The 19994-nt window shown below is 47.8% G+C and overlaps 1 protein-coding gene across 1 annotated transcript in view; it reads left to right on the top strand.

Annotated features, from left to right (window-relative positions):
* Positions 1–19994, top strand: part of LOC141106882 (uncharacterized) — a 159625-nt gene that overhangs the window by 92487 nt on the left and 47144 nt on the right. Inside the window, 1 exon segment of the mRNA XM_073597810.1 lies at positions 7618–9052. Within this exon segment, the coding sequence (XP_073453911.1) occupies positions 7618–9052 (1435 nt within the window).

The raw sequence follows: 19994 nt of genomic DNA on the forward strand, positions 1-19994 counted from the left end.
TGGTAGGTGGTAGGCATCAGGATTTTCTTGACTCAGCTACATGTGTTAGATAGGGCAGAGCATCTAAGTGGCTCTTTTTGGGGTTAGGCCCCTTTCACACGGGCGCCTCCTGTTCGATCAGTGGGTTATCTGTCTGCTGATCCCCCTCCTGATCAGAGCGGGGTGGATGACAGGTCCGTGTCGGCTCAGGTAATGCAGAGTGGACACGGACAGACCCCGCTCTGCTTTATGGGTGGACGGGAGTAAAGGGACTCCACTACCTCCAATCTGGTCAGCACAAATGGAAGCGGACATTTTTTTTAACTCAAATAGGTTGAGTTATAGGGAAGGGAGGACGCGGGCAGGGCCGGGACAAGGGGTGGGCAGGAGGAGTAGCTGCCCTGGGGACTGTGGGGGGGGGGGAGCCACAAGGAAATTGTGGGGGGAAGGGATTTGTGTTGGAAGGGGGAATTTGGGGGGCGGAAGAGGGTAAGTATTTTTTTTAGAAGGTTAGATTTGGGAAGGGGGAGTGCTAAGCGTGATGATTTAGGGGGATTCGTGCTTATTGGTCAGATGGTAAATGCACCAACTAGGAATAAAGCGTTACTAGATTTACTGATTACCAACATTACAGCCCTGATCACGGATGTGGAAATAGGGGGCAATTTAGGTAACAGCGATCACAGGTCAATTGGCTTCAGTATAAATCACACAACAAGGAAACATAAGGGAAATACAAAGACACTTAATTTCAAAAGAGCCAACTTCCCTAAACTACGAACCTTACTAGAAGGCATAAATTGGGATAAAATCTTAGGAACAAAGAACAAGGAGGAGAGATGGGTTCGCTTTAAGAGCATATTAAATAAGGGCATTAGCCAATGCATCCCATTGGGTAATAAATTTAAAAGAGCGAACAAAAGTCCTGGATGGCTTAACTCCAATGTAAAAATGCATATAAAAGCAAAAGAGAAGGCCTTCAAAAAAATACAAGGAAATACAAGGTTGAGGGATCATCGTCAGCATTCAGACTTTATAAAGAATGCAACAAGAAATGTAAGGGGTGGGCAGGAGGAGTAACTACCCAGGGGACTGTGGGGGGGGGGCCACAAGGAAATTGGGCGGAGAGGGGATTTGTGTTAGAAGGGGGAATTTGGGGGGCCGCAGAGGGTAAGTATTTTTTTTGGAAGGAGAAATATGGGAAGGGGGAGTGCTAAGCATGATGATTTAGGGGGATTCGTGCTTATTGGTCAGATGGTAGACGCACTAAGTAGGAATAAAGCGTTACTAGATCTACTGATTACCAACAATACAGACCTGATCACGGATGTGGAAATATGGGGCAATTTAGGTAACAGCAATCACAGGTCAATTGGCTTCAGTATAAAATATATATACAGTATATATATATATATATATATATATATTGCCTCTCTGGGATCAGGAAGGAATTTTTTCCCCTGCTGTAGCAAATTGGAGCATGCTCTGCTGGGGTTTTTTGCCTTCCTCTGGATCAACTGTGGGTATAGTATTGGGTATATTGGATTGTACGTTTTTTTTTTTTTTTTTTTTTTATGGTTGGACTGGATGGACTTGTGTCTTTTTTCAACCTGACTAACTATGTAACTATGTAACTATATATATATATATATATATATATATATATATATATATATATAAATAACACAAATAGGAAACATAAGGGAAAGACACTGGTGAGCCACTAACACCCAAAAGCTGTCTTCATGGGACATCACCCATTATGGTGCCTCCATTCCAAAAGAGACAACTTCCCTAAACTACCAACCTTGCCAGAAGGCAAAAAATTGGGATAAAATCTTAGGAACAAAGAACACGGAGGAGAGATGGGTTTGCTTTAAGAGCATATTAAATAAGGGCATTAGCCAATGTATCCTATTGGGTAATAAATTTAAAAGAGTGAACAAAAGTCCTGGATGGCTTAACTCCAATATAAAAATGCATATAAAAGCAAAGGAGAAGGCCTTCAAATAAAAACACAAGGTTGAGGGATCATCATCACCATTCAGACTTTATAAAGAATGCAACAAGATATGTAAGGGCCGGGACAAGGGGTGGGCAGGGGATTGTTGTTGGAAGGGGAATTTGGGGGGCGGCAGAGGGTATCTTTTTACAAGGGGAAATTTCGGAAGGGGGAGTGCTAGGCGTGATGATTTAGGGGGATTCGTGCTGGGAGGAGGGGATTTGAAGTGGAGGGGGGAGCAGATGTGTACTAGAAGGGAACATTATAGGGGATTTGTGGGGAGTACAGTCTGGCATGTTCTCCCTGGGCTCTAGATGATCTTGTCCCGGCACTGGAATGCAGGCAGGGGATTGATCCATGCAAACGCATGTACTTATACAGACTAGCTCTTAAACTTTTGCCGACAGTGTAACGCATATATGCCGCAGCAAAAGAGGTAAGCTTTGGGCCTTCCCAGCACACCGACCGAGCGGTCACCAACAGCTTCCGGTTAAGGCTTCCGATCAGGAGCCAACAGGATGGCTCCCAAACATGGGACCACTGTGTGAGCCAATCACAGCAGTCACATAATGCAGAGTCTGCGTCGTGTCTTAGACCAGTGATACCAGTGATGGTGAACCTTGGCACCCCAGATGTTTTGGAACTACATTTCCCATGATGCTCAACTACACTGAAGAATGCACGAGCATCATGGGAAATGTAGTTCCAAAACATCTGGGGTGTCAAGGTTCGCCATCACTGCCCTAGACATTAAAGCCTACTTAAAGCGGGGGTCCACCCACACCGCCAAAAAAAAAAAAATATTAAAAGCCAGCAGCTACAAATACTGCAGCTGCTGACTTTAATACATGGCCACTTACCTGTCCAGGGTCCAGCGACGCCGAGAACCCGCTCGGTTCTCGGCAGCTGCCGCCGCCATCCTGGGTGAGGGAATCAGGAAGTGAAGCATTGCGGCTTCACTTCCCGGTTCCCTAATGCGCATGCACGAGTCGCGCTGCGCGTCCCAAGTGGTCCCCGCTCTCTCCTGGGAGCTGTGTGTTCCCAGCAGACAGCGCGGTGGGGACGGGAAGAGGCATAGACTCCCATGGGAGTCTATGCCGGAAGTGGGTGCAAATACCTGTCTTAGACAGGTATCTGCACCCCCCTCCCCCCTGAAAGGTGCCAAATGTGACACCGGAGGGGGGGAGGGTTCCGAAAAGCAGAAGTTCCATTTTTGTGTGGAACTCCGCTTTAAAGTGCCACCGGGAAGTTACGTTATCTTCATGTATTAGAGGCATAATAGGTCCCAGTTAAAATCTCCTGGGTGGGAGGGCTAGACCTCGAACTTTTGCACGGAATTCTTAAAGTGGTTGTAAACCTGGAAAGTCAAATACAAACAGAAAACAAATAAAGATTATTAAAAAAAAAACAACACCATGAAAAAAATGATGGCGCCAGGCCCCTTTCTCTTTTGATTGATCGCCTGTGTAATGAGACACAGGCCTGATTGAAGTGGGCATGTCTGCTGCTGCTCTGTACCTCGCTGGGACTGAGATCAGATCCGAGTTTACTTTCACTTTCCTATCACCTCTCCTCCGAGATCCGGGTACAAAATTCACTGAGTTAGAAGAGCATACAGAGAGAGCCATCAGAGAGAGACATGAGAGAGAGAAAGAGACATAGGAGAGATACATCAGAGAGAGAGAAAGAGACATAGGAGAGAGATACATCAGAGAGAGAGAGAAAGAGACATAGGAGAGAGATACATCAGAGAGAGAGAAAGAGACATAGGAGAGAGATACATCAGAGAGAGAGAGAAAGAGACATAGGAGAGAGATACATCAGAGAGAGAGAAAGAGACATAGGAGAGAGATACATCAGAGAGAGAGAGAGAGAAAGAGACATAGGAGAGAGATACATCAGAGAGAGAGAGAGAGAAAGAGACATAGGAGAGAGATACATCAGAGAGAGAGAGAGAGAAAGAGACATAGGAGAGAGATACATCAGAGAGAGAGAGAGAAAGAGACATAGGGGAGAGATACATCAGAGAGAGAGAGAGAGAAAGAGACATAGGGGAGAGATACATCAGAGAGAGAGAGAGAACGAGACATAGGAGAGAGATACATCAGAGAGAGAGAGAGAACGAGACATAGGAGAGAGATACATCAGAGAGAGAGAAAGAGACATAGGAGAGAGATACATCAGAGAGAAAGAGACATAGGAGAGAGATACATCAGAGAGAGAGAGAGAAAGAGACATAGGAGAGAGATACATCAGAGAGAGAGAGAAAGAGACATAGGAGAGAGATACATCAGAGAGAGAGAGAGAGAAAGAGACATAGGAGAGAGATACATCAGAGAGAGAGAAAGAGACATAGGAGAGAGATACATCAGAGAGAAAGAGACATAGGAGAGAGATACATCAGAGAGAGAGAGAGAAAGAGACATAGGAGAGAGATACATCAGAGAGAGAGAGAAAGAGACATAGGAGAGAGATACATCAGAGAGAGAGAGAGAGAAAGAGACATAGGAGAGAGATACATCAGAGAGAGAGAGAGAGAAAGAGACATAGGAGAGAGATACATCAGAGAGAGAGAGAGAAAGAGACATAGGGGAGAGATACATCAGAGAGAGAGAGAGAGAAAGAGACATAGGGGAGAGATACATCAGAGAGAGAGAGAGAACGAGACATAGGAGAGAGATACATCAGAGAGAGAGAGAGAACGAGACATAGGAGAGAGATACATCAGAGAGAGAGAAAGAGACATAGGAGAGAGATACATCAGAGAGAAAGAGACATAGGAGAGAGATACATCAGAGAGAGAGAAAGAGACATAGGAGAGAGATACATCAGAGAGAGAGAGAGAAAGAGACATAGGAGAGAGATACATCAGAGAGAGAGAGAGAAAGAGACATAGGAGAGAGATACATCAGAGAGAGAGAGAGAGAAAGAGACATAGGAGAGAGATACATCAGAGAGAGAGAGACATAGGAGAGAGATACATCAGAGAGAGAGAGAGAGAGAAAGAGACATAGGAGAGAGATACATCAGAGAGAGAGAGAGAGAAAGAGACATAGGAGAGAGATACATCAGAGAGAGAGAGAGAAAGAGACATAGGGGAGAGATACATCAGAGAGAGAGAGAAAGAGACAGGAGAGAGATACATCAGAGAGAGAGAGAGAAAGAGACATAGGAGAGAGATACATCAGAGAGAGAGAGAGAAAGAGACATAGGAGAGAGATACATCAGAGAGAGAGAGAGAAAGAGACATAGGAGAGAGATACATCAGAGAGAGAGAGAGAGAAAGAGACATAGGAGAGAGATACATCAGAGAGAGAGAGAGAGAAAGAGACATAGGAGAGAGATACATCAGAGAGAGAGAGAGAAAGAGACATAGGAGAGAGATACATCAGAGAGAGAGAGAGAGAGAGAAAGAGACATAGGAGAGAGATACATCAGAGAGAGAGAGAAAGAGACATAGGGGAGAGATACATCATAGAGAGAGAGAGAAAGAGACATAGGAGAGAGATACATCAGAGAGAGAGAGAGAGAAAGAGACATAGGAGAGAGATACATCAGAGAGAGAGAGAGAGAAAGAGACATAGGAGAGAGATACATCAGAGAGAGAGAAAGAGACATAGGAGAGAGATACATCAGAGAGAGAGAGAGAGAGAAAGAGACATAGGAGAGAGATACATCAGAGAGAGAGAGAGAGAAAGAGACATAGGAGAGAGATACATCAGAGAGAGAGAGAGAGACTTAGGTGGGAGGGGAATAGTGTGATGTTAGCTCTCCGCCCCTCCCCCCATACTTTGGTGCTATGCCACACCCACAGATCAGCAGATATCTAAGGGCTACAACCGAATGAGGATGACTTTTTGAGAAGTACACACAATGTGAATCAGGTTATAACAACATTCTCTACTAAACTGCAAAAGAACGGTGTTTTGGGGTTTACAACCACTTTAAAGATGAAGTCCAGGAACTTCAGCAGCTTTGCAAAAAATTGCAGGTACACTATGAGTTAAGTCCAGTTAGGTGCATGTCACCTCTGGGACTTATCTCTGTTACACTGCTGTGCAGCCTCATCAGTGCCCATCAGTTCTGCCTCATCAGTGCGGCCTCATCAGTGCTGCCTCATCAGTGCGGCTTCATCAGTGCTGCCTCATCAGTGCGGCCTCATCAGTGTGGCCTCATCAGTGCCCATCAGTGCTGCCTCATCAGTGTGGCCTCATCAGTGCTGCCTCATCAGTGTGGCCTCATCAGTGCTGCCTCATCAGTGCTGCCTCATCAGTGCAGCCTCATCAGTGCGGCCTCATCAGTGCCCATCAGTGCTGCCTCATCAGTGCGGCCTCATCAATGTGGCCTCATCAGTGCCCATCAGTGCGGCCTCATCAGTGCTGCCTCATCAGTGTGGCCTCATCAGTGCTCATCAGTGCGGCCTCATCAGTGCCCATCAGTGCGGCCTCATCAGTGTGGCCTCATCAGTGCGGCCTCATCAGTGTGGCCTCATCAGTGCTCATCAGTGCTGCCTCATCAGTGCGGCCTCATCAGTGCCCATCAGTGCTGCCTCATCAGTGCGGCCTCATCAGTGTGGCCTCATCAGTGCCCATCAGTACGGCCTCATCAGTGTGGCCTCATCAGTGCCCATCAGTGCTGCCTCATCAGTGTGGCCCCATCAGTGCTCATCAGTGCTGCCTCATCAGTGCCCATCAGTGTGGCCTCATCAGTGCTGCCTCATCAGTGCGGCCTCATCAGTGTGGCCTCATCAGTGTGGCCTCATCAGTGCTGCCTCATCAGTGCGGCCTCATCAGTGCTGCCTCATCAGTGCTGCCTCATCAGTGCAGCCTCATCAGTGCGGCCTCATCAGTGCCCATCAGTGCTGCCTCATCAGTGCGGCCTCATCAATGTGGCCTCATCAGTGCCCATCAGTGCGGCCTCATCAGTGTGGCCTCATCAGTGCTGCCTCATCAGTGTGGCCTCATCAGTGCTCATCAGTGCTGCCTCATCAGTGCGGCCTCATCAGTGCCCATCAGTGCTGCCTCATCAGTGCGGCCTCATCAGTGTGGCCTCATCAGTGCCCATCAGTGCTGCCTCATCAGTGCGGCCTCATCAGTGCTGCCTCATCAGTGCGGCCTCATCAGTGTGGCCTCATCAGTGCCCATCAGTACGGCCTCATCAGTGTGGCCTCATCAGTGCCCATCAGTGCTGCCTCATCAGTGTGGCCCCATCAGTGCTCATCAGTGCTGCCTCATCAGTGCCCATCAGTGTGGCCTCATCAGTGCTGCCTCATCAGTGTGGCCTCATCAGTGCTCATCAGTGCTGCCTTATCAGTGCAGTCTCTCAGTGCCCGTCAGTGCCAACTCATTAGCGCACATCGGTGAAGGAGAAAAATTAGTTATTTGAAAAATTTTATAACAGAAACGAAAAAAAAAACTTTTTTTTTTTTTCTCAAAATTTTTCGTTGTTTTTTTCTTTTAATTTGTTTAGCAAAAAAATAAAACCCCCAGTGGTGATTAAATACCAGTAAAGGAAAGCTCTATCTGTCTCCAAAAAATAATACAAATGTCATCTGGGTGCCGTGTAGCATGACCGCGCAATTGTCATCCAATTGTATTGGAGGGGTTAATGTCTGTTTTTATGTTGCCTTCTACCAGATGGACTCTGTGCCCAGAACTCCTCGGTGGGACATCTTGTTTTATCTCCAGAAGATGATGGAACCAGACAACGTTCTCCAGGAGGAGATCCCATTACTCAAAATGTCAATCACAGAGCTCACCATTGGGAGAGATCGATGGATAGCTGTGGACAATCCTCCGATAAATCCCGCACTATGACATCACACACCCCTCTGACATCTCACAGTGCGGACACATCAACAACTACATCTCATCCAAAGATTGTAAGAAATGAAGACGTTCCCACAGGCGAGGATAAAATGTCGTGTCTGGGGTGCGGGAAATCCTTCAAGCTGAGATCTGAACTTCTTTTACACCTCCGATCTCACACCACAGTGACTTTTACGTGTCCAGAGTGCGGGAAATCTTTCTCCGAAAAAAGCGAATTTCAGACCCACCAGAAAGGCCACAGGGGCGAGCGACCTTATTCGTGTTCAGAGTGCGGGAAAAGCTTCACAGAGAAAAGCGTGCTTCTCACGCACCAGAGAATCCACACGGGGGAGCGCCCCTTTTCGTGTTCGGAGTGCGGGAAGTGTTTCATTCAGAAAGGCGCCCTCGTTACCCACCAAAGAATTCACACGGGTGAGCGTCCTTATTCCTGCTCGGAGTGCGGGAAGTGTTTTGCCGAGAAAGGAAAGCTCCTTGCGCACCAGAGAAGCCACACGGGCGAATTTCCTTTCTCGTGCTCAGAGTGCGGGAAGTGCTTCAACGAGAAAGGAAAACTTTTAAGGCACCAGAAAAGCCACTCGGACGAGCGTCCTTTTTCGTGTTCAGAGTGCGGGAAAAGTTTCACAGAGAAAAGAGCGCTACTGATACACCAGAGAGTTCACACGGGTGAATATCCTTTCTCCTGTTCGGAGTGCGAGAAAAGGTTCACGCAGAAAGCGCACCTCCTTAGACACCAGAAAAGCCACAAGGGCGAGCGTCCTTTCTCCTGCGCAGATTGCGGCAAATGTTTTACCCACAAAGGAAACTTAATTACCCACCAGAGAATCCACACAGGCGAATTTCCTTTCTCGTGTCCAGAGTGCGGGAAATGTTTCACTCAGAAGGTGCACCTCCTGAAACACCAGAGAATTCACACGGGCGAGCGCCCTTACTCCTGCTCGGAGTGTGGCAAATGCTTCGCCGAGAAAGGAAAGCTCGTCACTCACCAAAGAAGGCACACTGGCGAGCGTCCCTTTTCATGCTCGGAGTGCGGGAAGAGTTTCACTGAAAAAAGCGCCCTTCTTTTACACCAGAGGCGGCACACGGGCGAGCGCCCCTTTTCGTGTTCGGAGTGCGGGAGATCTTTTCTGGAGAAAAGGAACCTTATTTACCACCAGAGAATTCACACCCGCGAGGGCCCTTTTCCATGTTCAGAGTGCGGGAAATGTTTCACACATAAAGGAAATCTAATAAGGCACCAAAAAACACACACTTAAGGACGCCATTGACGAAGAGAGCGTTGCTACAGATGTGAACTCCGGTGATAATAAGAGCTATAACCAATCCCAGCGCTATACTGACACGGAAGGAGTGACCACACAGACCTGAAACGTTATCGCTGCGCCAAGCCTCTCTTCCAGAGCTTTAGCGCCGAAAAAATGGCGCATGTGCGCTATACGTCCTTAATGCGCTCTTTGCAAACAGTTGGTACCCCCCTCCACCTTAGTCAAGTTGAAAATGGTGTCCCTAATAAGACGTCAGGTGTGACCAAACACGTAGGGCGGAGCCTACTGTAACATCATTGTGTCAGTACGTTTACCGGTGTTTTGTCAGATTTGCCAAATATTAATGTGTGATGTTTCGTTGCCGCCATCTTGCTACACCCCCCGCACTCCTCCATAGTAAGGATACACTGAGAAGGGGGAAAGCGGACATCTTGTTACACCCAACGGAGTTTTGCATTTTTCACTTAGTTTTTAACAGTAAACTGAGGTTATATCATGTAATACAGTACTTAGAACTCCGTATGAATGTTTAGATGTTGAATTCTAAAAGCAGCGAACGTCTGTCAGATTAGCAAACCTGTGAGATCCGCAGGCTTGCCGCTGCCTAAGATTCAACATGTAACCATTATGTGTTTCACACATGAAGGAAATCTAATTAGGCAACAAAAAACACACACTTAAGGACGCCATTGACGAAGAGAGTGTTGCTACAGATGTGAACATTGGTGATAATAAGAGCTATAACGAACCCAGTGCCACGGAAGGGGGCGGGGCCTAAGTGACAGTGGTAGTGGAGTCAAGGCGTGTTAGCATGTCCACCACTATATGTACACACAATGCTGCACCTTCCTAGACATCACCCTACCCTCCTCTCCTGGGACTTGTTTCTACAAGGGTAGTCTGGCCTGACACGGAAGGAGTAACCACACAGACCTGAAAATTTATCACTGCACCAAGCCTCCCTTCCAGAGCTTTAGCGCCGAAAATGGCGCATGCGCGCTATACGTCTTTCATGCGCTCTTTGCAAACAGTTGGTACCCCCCACCCCACCCACCTTAGTCAAGTTGAAAATGGTGTCCCTAATAAGACGTCAGGTGTGACCAAACACGTAGGGCGGAGCCTACTGTTACATCATCGCGTCATTACGTTTACCGGTGTTTTGTCAGATTTGCCGACCCAGAATGTCGCCAAATCTGAATGTGTGACGTTTCGTCGCCGCCATCTTGCCACACCCCCGCACTCCTCCATAGTAAGGATACACTGAGAAGGGGGAAAGCGGACATCTTGTTACACCCAACGGAGTTTTGAATTTTTCACTTAATTTTTAACAGTAAACTGAGGTTATATCGTGAAATACAGTACTTAGAACTCCATATGAATGTTTAGATGTTGAATTTTAAAAGCAGCAAACGTCTGTCAGATTAGCAAACCTGTGAGATCAGCAGGCTTGCCGCTGCTTTTAAAATTCAACATCTAACCAGTCAGATGGAGTTCTAAGTACTGTATTTCACTATATAACCTCACTTTAATGTTAAAAATAAGTGCAAAATGCAAAACTCCGGTGGGTGTAACAAGATGTCCGCTTTCCCCCTTCTCAGTGTACCCTTGCTATGGAGGAGTGCGGGGTGTAGAAAGATGGCGGCGACGGAACGTGACTTCCGTTACACATTCTGACGGGTCGCGTAATCTGACGAAACACCAGCCGGAGATTGTTTACGAGCGCTATAGCATCTTTTAAATGTGAGTGTTTTACTGTTTACAATAATGACGTCTTTTTTACTGGTATAGACTATGTGGCGCATTCTGCTTTTATCTTTGTTATGAAAACACATGGATGGATGTACGTTTGAGGAGTAACGCACCTTCTGTGATGGTTGGGAGTACACATAACTTATAGCGCTTGTAAACAATCTCCGGCCGGTAAACAAAATGACTTCCGATGGCGCAATGATGTCACAGAAGGCTCCGCCCTACGCGTTTTGTCACATCTGATGGGGGGACCATTTTCAACTTGACCACAGGGGGTGCCAACTGTTTGCAAAGAGCACATGAAAACCATTTAGCGTGCATGCGCCATTTTTAGTGCTAAACGTCTGGAGGAGTGGCTTGGTGCACTGATAACGTTTCAGGTCTCTGTGACCGATGAGACCGTCCGTGTTGGGCTATGAACATTGCAGGCTACCCTCCTATGTACTGCAGGGTCGTGTTGCGTCTTCCGGACCTGTACTGAGTGCTGAACCTCCAGATTCTGGGTCAGGAGACCGATGTCTGGTGGAGGACCAACAGAAAAATGCACTAAGCCCATAACACCCAATCAGAATGAGTTTTTTTACCCATGAACCTTTAGGTTGCTGCTCCTTATTGCTTATTGGCCCCAATGGATAATTAATATGATTGATATATTTTTAGTGTTCACTTTAATTATTTAAGGTTGAACTTGGTTTTATTGTGTGCCAATCACGATCTTAATAAAATGAATAATAAAGATCTGCACTGTTCACTGTTGCTTTTTTTTTGTTTTATATGTCCATAACACTAAGGGGTGTATGTATAAAAAATATATTTGCAGAGCTAATCTGGCAGCAGAACTGCATGTACATTTGGTTCTGTGCAAAATTGAATGTTAGTAGGCTATTTTCCCTCCAGGTCGAATGTTCTTCATAAGAAAAGCAAGAACCAGGAAAATACCACATTATGGACACTAGATGGAGCTGATGATGATAGGAAATGAATGCTTATTGTCAAACGTTTTTCCATCATTGCCATCATGTCTTCTTCTTTTCACAAAATGACCAGTGCATGCCCTTTGGCCACTATCTTATGCAGGTGGCAGAGGTGTCTGACTGCTGGGCTAAGCTCGATAGCCTGGCTTTGTCTTCTCTTTGCTGCAGGAGAGGGAAATTGGCAGTACTCTCCTACCTCCCCTCCATTCCCTGTAATAGAAGAGGTATTATACCCCCCTCTCCGGTGTCCCGTGTCTTCTACCTCCCCTCTATTCTCTGTAATCGAAGAGGTATTATACCACTGTCTCCGGCGTCCCTTGTCTTCTACCTCCCCTCCATTCTCTGTAATAGAAGAGGTATTATACCCCCTTCTCTGGTGTTCCGTGTCTCCTACCTCCCCTCCATTCTCTGTAATAGAAAAGATATTATACCCCCCTCTCCGGTGTCCCTTGTCTTCTACCTCCCCTCCATTCTCTGTAATAGAAGAGGTATTATACCCCCCTCTCCGGTGTCCCTTGTCTTCTACCTCCCCTCCATTCTCTGTAATAGAAGAGGTATTATACCCCCCTCTCCGGTGTCCCTTGTCTTCTACCTCCCCTCCATTCTCTGTAATAGAAGAGGTATTATACCCCCCTCTCCGGTGTCCCTTGTCTTCTACCTCCCCTCCATTCTCTGTAATAGAAGAGGTATTATACCCCCCTCTCCGGTGTCCTGTGTCTTCTACCTCCCCTCCATTCTCTGTAATAGAAGAGGTATTATACCCCCCTCTCCGGTGTCCCTTGTCTTCTACCTCCCCTCCATTCTCTGTAATAGAAGAGGTATTAAACCCCCCTCTCCGGTGTCCTGTGTCTTCTACCTCCCCTCCATTCTCTGTAATAGAAGAGGTATTATACCCCCCTCTCCGGTGTCCTGTGTCTTCTACCTCCCCTCCATTCTCTGTAATAGAAGAGGTATTATACCCCCCTCTCCGGTGTCCTGTGTCTTCTACCTCCCCTCCATTCTCTGTAATAGAAGAGGTATTATACCCCCCTCTCCAGTGTCCCATGTCTTCTACCTCCCCTCCATTCCCTGTGATAGAAGAGGTATTATACCCCCCTCTCCAGTGTCCCATGTCTTCTACCTCCCCTCCATTCCCTGTAATAGAAAAGATATTATACCCCCCTCTCCGGTGTTCTGTGTCTCCTACCTCCCCTCCATTCCATGTAATAGAAGAGGTATTATACCCCCCTCTCCGGTGTCCTGTGTATCCAACGTCCCCTCCATTCCCTGTAATAGAAAAGATATTATACCCCCTCTCCGGTGTCCTGTGTCTTCTACCTCCCCTCCATTACCTGTAATAGAAGAGATATTATACTCCCCTCTCCGGTGTCCTGTGTCTTCTACCTCCCCTCCATTACCTGTAATAGAAGAGATATTATACCCCCCTCTCCGGTGTCCTGTGTCTTCTACCTCCCCTCCATTACCTGTAATAGAAGAGATATTCTACTCCCCTCTCCGGTGTCCTGTGTCTCCTACCTCCCCTCCATTCCCTGTAATAGAAGAGGTATTATACCCCCCTCTCGGGTGACCTGTGTCTCCTACCTCCCCTCCATTCCCTGTAATAGAAGAGGTATTATACTCCCCGTATAAAGGAAATAATCACTGAAGAGTACAAAAAAATTGAGAAGAAACCCAGCTCTAACAACAGACCTTCCAAGCTCAACCCTCTCAGAGTGCAAGACCATCAACATCAGTACTCCTCCGCTCATAGATACCCCTCTCCGATGTCCAGTGTCTCCTACCTGCCCTCCATTCCATGTAATAGAAGAGATATTCTACTCCACTCTCTGGTGTTCTGTGTCTCCTACCTCCCCTCCATTACCTGTAATAGAAGAAGTATTCTACTCCCCTCTCTGGTGTTCTGTGTTCTTCTACCATGGATGATCCAAATTTGTCTTCGAAGTTGGCAGCTCTCTTCTCCAGCAACTGTATCAAATTGTTTACTCTCAACAGAAGAGCCCCTAGGAAAACCAGATGTTAGGCTGGGTTAAGATTGGACTTAAACAAAATATTAAATGCAGCGCTTTTTTTACTGTATATATCCACCAAAGGTTATTGAAAATCCCATAGTGCAAATAATACATCTTGGAGTTTCGAGTATAGTATTTCTCAGTGCCTATCATATAGTGTCATCCAAGCAATGCTCCAGTCTGAAGCCTTTCAAACTCACATGTATGATGAATGGAAGCAGCAAGTTCATGAAAGTTCTTGGAGCCATGGAAGTTCAGAATGGGAGACACACGAACTTAAAGTGACATCCCAGAATCTAAAAATGTAGATACATTTGGAATTATGAATGTACTGGAGTCTGTGTTGATTGAAAAGATCCACTGATAACATCCAGTCCCCCATCTAGCTATGCATTATGGATTGGAGGCATTCCATACGAAAGGATCAGATTTGAATGCATTTGTTTAGGGAGTTTAGATCCAAAAATGACTTCAGATTGCCTGTCCTCTTCTTTACTCAGAATAAGGGTGAGTAGAAACCGGACAGCCTGTCTGTTGGAGATTCCGGACCAATAGCTTTCTTCTGGAGTAGGGTTTGAATGTACTGCATGAAAAGCAAAAACATTTATTGAGACAGAGGAAGGTTTGTTTGTACAAAACAATTCTGAGGTGGCCAGGACTTGAAGGTCCATCAATGGCCTTTTGTAATCTTAAAAGTCACCCATGGATCTTCAAAAGTATTTACACACGAGAAAACAATAGATGTGTGTGTGCCTACAGGGGAGGATGGGCACATAATCAAAATGGCTTTTTTTGTTTCCTAAGGAGTAGAGGTGGAGCTCTATATGGACATCTTCAGAAGTGACAAATAGGTGCCTCTGTTGCTTCTATGAAAATCTTTTTCCAGGCTTGTTTAAACAAAAATCTCAAAATCTATCACTACGGTCTTCTCTCTGTTGGATTTCTCTGATGACAAGGAAACCTTGCGAAGGTGACAGGAGTTTGTTCTGGCTTCTATTTTGGGGTTGCAAGCCAGAATAAACTCCTGTCACCTTCGAAATGGCAAAGTCTAGTCATTATAAGGTATTCCACACCACGTAGTCTTGGAGAAAGAATATGCTGACTGTGCCTTCAGCTGCAGAGTTCTTTGCAGTGACTGTGGCCAGCATTGCCCTGGAGGAACATCTGATGACACCAACAGTGGACTTACCTTCAATGTCACCCACTATTTTTTAGCTGTTGGGGGGGATCATTGATGACATGATCTCTGTCCTCATTGGCCTTTAAAGTGCTTTCAACACTGTTGGTCCATGGAGAAATAGCTGACTGACGTAAGGGATAATGGAAAATGGCGTGCTCCCCTAGGTAAGTCTTCCTCAGATTAAGGTCCACTTATCCATTGGGCCTTTGAATAGGACTGAATCTTCCATAAGAAGGGCAACGTGTGGGGCTGATCTTATCACTGAGGTATCTATGAGCGGAGGAGTACTGATGTTGATGATCTTGCACTCTGAGAGAGTTGAGGTTGGAAGGTCCGTTGTTAGGGCAGGGTTCCTTCTCAATTTTTTTGCACTCTTCAGTGATTATTTCCTTTATCTTAAAGTGGTTGTAAACCCTTGTGTCTGTCTTTTATCTATAGGTAAGCCTAGAATAAGGCTTACCTATAGGTAGTGGAAATATCTCCTAAACGTGCGCCGTTTAGGAGATATTTCACCCGTAGTGCGCCGATGTCGTCATCGGCGCATGCGCTGTGAAGAAACGGGCCTCCGTACCATTTCTTCCCCAGCGTGTGACGTGACTGATGCGGGAGCGACGTCACGCGGCTCCGGCCAGTCACAGAGCCAGGGTCCGCAGCCCTGGAAGGAAGAGGGGCGAAGATGGACGCAGCCTGCACAGGGGACAGCGCGGGCTTCGTTTGCAGGTAAGTGTCACATAATAGGCTAGTATTTACCTGCCAAGTATAGTTGCATTGACTAATTGATAGGAGATCAATTGATTCCACCCTAATTCTGGAATCGCTGCACTTCTCTCTTCTGTCACTAGATGGCCGGGTCTCTGGTGGCATTAGAGAGAAAAATATCACCGCTCTGAAAGAGGTCTGTGAGGAACAAACATTTTCTCCATGCTGGAAGTAACAGGTGCAGGCAATGCTGGTAATTGAGAGGTAAACGAGAAATCCTGGACAGCCGCACTCAAAGTAATCTTCAATCTTTAGATATAATCATAAAAATACATGCCACAGCATCACAAAGCAGGAAAGCTGACGCGTTTCACACTGTAGTCAGTGCTTAATCATAGCTATGACTACAGTGTGAAACGCGTCAGTTTCCTGCTTTGTGATGCTGTGGCATGTATTTTTATGATTATACCTAAATAAAGATCGAAGATTACTTTTGAGTGCGGCTGTCCAGGATTTCTCGTTTACCTGTCTGGTGGCATTAAATAAGACAAGGTCATTGCAAGGACAGATTAAGAATAGATGGGGTGTCTCAGCCAATGGGCAAGGATCGTCTTGGGTCCCTTGGCCTGCTGGGAGAGCCTATCTATTTGGGTGAGGTCAGATGATTGGGGTTCTGTGCCACCTGCACAGCTGTCTGGGTGGACGTGTGTTGTACTGCCCGGACTGCTAGGTCGGAGATTAGGCCTATCCTGGGCACATCTGGCTGCTAGGCTGTCTGAGGGCCTATCCAGAAGCAAGAGAGCAGCGTAGGGTTGGGATTGCAGCTTGCAGTTCAACTAGAGGTGAAGGTTCTGCCGGCCGGAGAACCTGTCGTGGTCGGAGGTAGAGGGGAAGCTGTCGCCACTAAGGGAATATCCATCCTGTTACCAGGGACCACAGTGAGTAGCAAGTACAAGAGCAGTATTCTCGCAAACCGGGGACGGTGAAGAATCGGGAAACTTTAGCAGCTGTCAAGCCAGGGACCCAACCAGCGGAGGTGACATTTGCAGAGCAGTCTTGTGTGCCAAGCCAGGGACCGAGCAGGCCAGGGGGGTGACACTTGAGGAGTATCTGTGAGCGCCAAGGTAGGGATCCAGCAGGGAGGGGTGCACGGAATGGAAATTTTTGTGCTGAAACTGAAACCGAAAATGAAGGCTGCACTAGGCCGAAAACCGATACCGAAAATGACATTATTTTAAAAAATATTTATATTTTTATATATAATTATTATATTCAACTTTACAATTTAATATCATCAGATTAAATTAATATGAATTTATTTTTGGCCATTATTGGGCACCTTTAGTGCAAGAAAGGTCAAGAAAAATGCAGTCCTCAGTCTCTGACCATCTCCTGTATCATGTCTTCAGTCTCTGACCATCTCCTGTATCATGTCTTCAGTCTCTGACCATCTCTTGTATCCTGTCCTCAGTCTCTGACCATCTCTTGTATCCTGTCCTCAGTCTCTGACCTTCTCTTGTATCATGTCCACAGTCTCTGACCATTTCTTGTATCATGTCCTCGGTCTCTGACCATCTCTTGTATCATGTCCTCAGTCTCTGACCATCTCTTGTATCATGTCTGAAATCTGTTACTTAAACTTAAACACACTGCTAATAGTATTAGCAAAATTTCCATTCAGTGCACCTCTAGCAAACATGATACAAGAGATCAATGCAGCCTCACCAGTGCCCGTCACATGCAGCCCCAGTTACTGTCATATACAGTGTCACCAGTGCCATCATATGCAGCCACACCAGTGCCCGTCATATGCAGCCTGCCAGTGCCCATCCTATGCAGCCTGCCAGTGCCCAGCAGCCCCACCAGTGCCCGTCATATGCAGCCTGCCAGTGCCCAGCAGCCCCACCAGTGCCCGTCATATGCAGCCTGCCTGTGCCCAGCAGCCTCACCAGTTCCCGTCATATGCAGCCTCGCCAGTGTCCATCACATGAAGTCTCACCAGTGCCCATCACATGCAGCCTCACCAGTGCCCGTCACATGCAGCCTCACCAGTGCCAAGCAGCCTCACTAGTGCCTGTGCCCAGCAGCCTCACCAGTACCCATCATATGCAGCCTGCCTGTGCCCAGCAGCCTCACCAATTCCCATCATATGCAGCATGGCCAGTGCCATCATATGCAGCCTCACCAGTGCCCATCATATGCAGCCTGCCAGTGCCCATCATATGCAGCCCCACCAGTGCCCGTCATATGCAGCCTGCCAGTGCCCGTCACATGCAGCCTCACCAGTGCCCAGCAGCCTCACTAGTGCCTGTGCCCAGCAGCCTCACCAGTACCCATCATATGCAGCCTGCCTGTGCCCAGCAGCCTCACCAATTCCCGTCATATGCAGCATGGCCAGTGCCATCATATGCAGCCTCACCAGTGCCCATCATATGCAGCCCACCAGTGCCCGTCATATGCAGCCTGCCAGTGCCCATCCTATGCAGCCTGCCAGTGCCCAGCAGCCCCACCAGTGCCCGTCATATGCAGCCTGCCAGTGCCCAGCAGCCCCACCAGTGCCCGTCATATGCAGCCTGCCTGTGCCCAGCAGCCTCACCAGTTCCCGTCATATGCAGCCTCGCCAGTGTCCATCACATGAAGTCTCACCAGTGCCCATCACATGCAGCCTCACCAGTGCCCGTCACATGCAGCCTCACCAGTGCCAAGCAGCCTCACTAGTGCCTGTGCCCAGCAGCCTCACCAGTACCCATCATATGCAGCCTGCCTGTGCCCAGCAGCCTCACCAATTCCCATCATATGCAGCATGGCCAGTGCCATCATATGCAGCCTCACCAGTGCCCATCATATGCAGCCTGCCAGTGCCCATCATATGCAGCCCCACCAGTGCCCGTCATATGCAGCCTGCCAGTGCCCGTCACATGCAGCCTCACCAGTGCCCAGCAGCCTCACTAGTGCCTGTGCCCAGCAGCCTCACCAGTACCCATCATATGCAGCCTGCCTGTGCCCAGCAGCCTCACCAATTCCCGTCATATGCAGCATGGCCAGTGCCATCATATGCAGCCTCACCAGTGCCCATCATATGCAGCCTGCCAGTGCCCATCATATGCAGCCCCACCAGTGCCCGTCATATGCAGCCTGCCAGTGCCCGTCACATGCAGCCTCACCAGTGCCCAGCAGCCTCACTAGTGCCTGTGCCCAGCAGCCTCACCAGTACCCATCATATGCAGCCTGCCTGTGCCCAGCAGCCTCACCAATTCCCGTCATATGCAGCCTCGCCAGTGTCCATCACATGAAGTCTCAACAGTGCCCATCACATGCAGCCTCACCAGTGCCCGTCACATGCAGCCTCACCAGTGCCAAGCAGCCTCACTAGTGCCTGTGCCCAGCAGCCTCACCAGTACCCATCATATGCAGCCTGCCTGTGCCCAGCAGCCTCACCAATTCCCGTCATATGCAGCATGGCCAGTGCCATCATATGCAGCCTCACCAGTGCCCATCATATGCAGCCTGCCAGTGCCCATCATATGCAGCCCCACCAGTGCCCGTCATATGCAGCCTGCCTGTGCCCAGCAGCCTCACCAATTCCCGTCATATGCAGCATGGCCAGTGCCATCATATGCAGCCTCACCAGTGCCCATCATATGCAGCCCACCAGTGCCCGTCATATGCAGCTTGCCAGTGCCCAGTAACAATGTCCCGCCTCCTGTGATCACATCACGCTGATTTAACGTCCCACCATTGGATCAGTGTGCCGTCTATCACAGGAGGCGGGGCACTGTTACTACGGCCAGGCAATTCAGCTCCGTGACACAGGGAGATCGCGGTGAGGGGGGAAGGAGAGGAGGACTGGGCGCGCCAGGATGACACTCCCATATAGGGCGGCACACCTTTCGGTATCGGCTGTTTTTTTCATTCGGCCGAATGAAAAAACCCCAGTTTTCGGCCGATAGTTTTCGGCAGCCGAAATTTTGGTGCGCCTCTAATTAACAGAGGATATTTTTTTCATTGGGTCTAATTTATTGTGGAGGTGTTACACGAATAGTAAGGGACGAATGAGATCAAATAAACAACTCGTAACACTAAGAGGAAAAAAACAGATGCTCAATAGTTTTTGCTCACTAAGCAGGTATTGATGTGGAAGGGAACTAGAGGTGGGCGATCGGATTCAAAAAGGAAGTAGGTGTAATCTGCATACATGCAACATAATGGAAGGACTTGTCCTGTCAGAAAGCTGCTACCCATCAGAAAATGTAACGGAAGTGACGATCCGTCGCGGCCATCTTGGTACACCCGCACTCGCCAGCAGTTCGCC

Source organism: Aquarana catesbeiana, linkage group LG08 (genome assembly GCF_042186555.1).
Source record: "Aquarana catesbeiana isolate 2022-GZ linkage group LG08, ASM4218655v1, whole genome shotgun sequence".
Taxonomy (NCBI): Eukaryota; Metazoa; Chordata; class Amphibia; order Anura; family Ranidae; genus Aquarana; species Aquarana catesbeiana.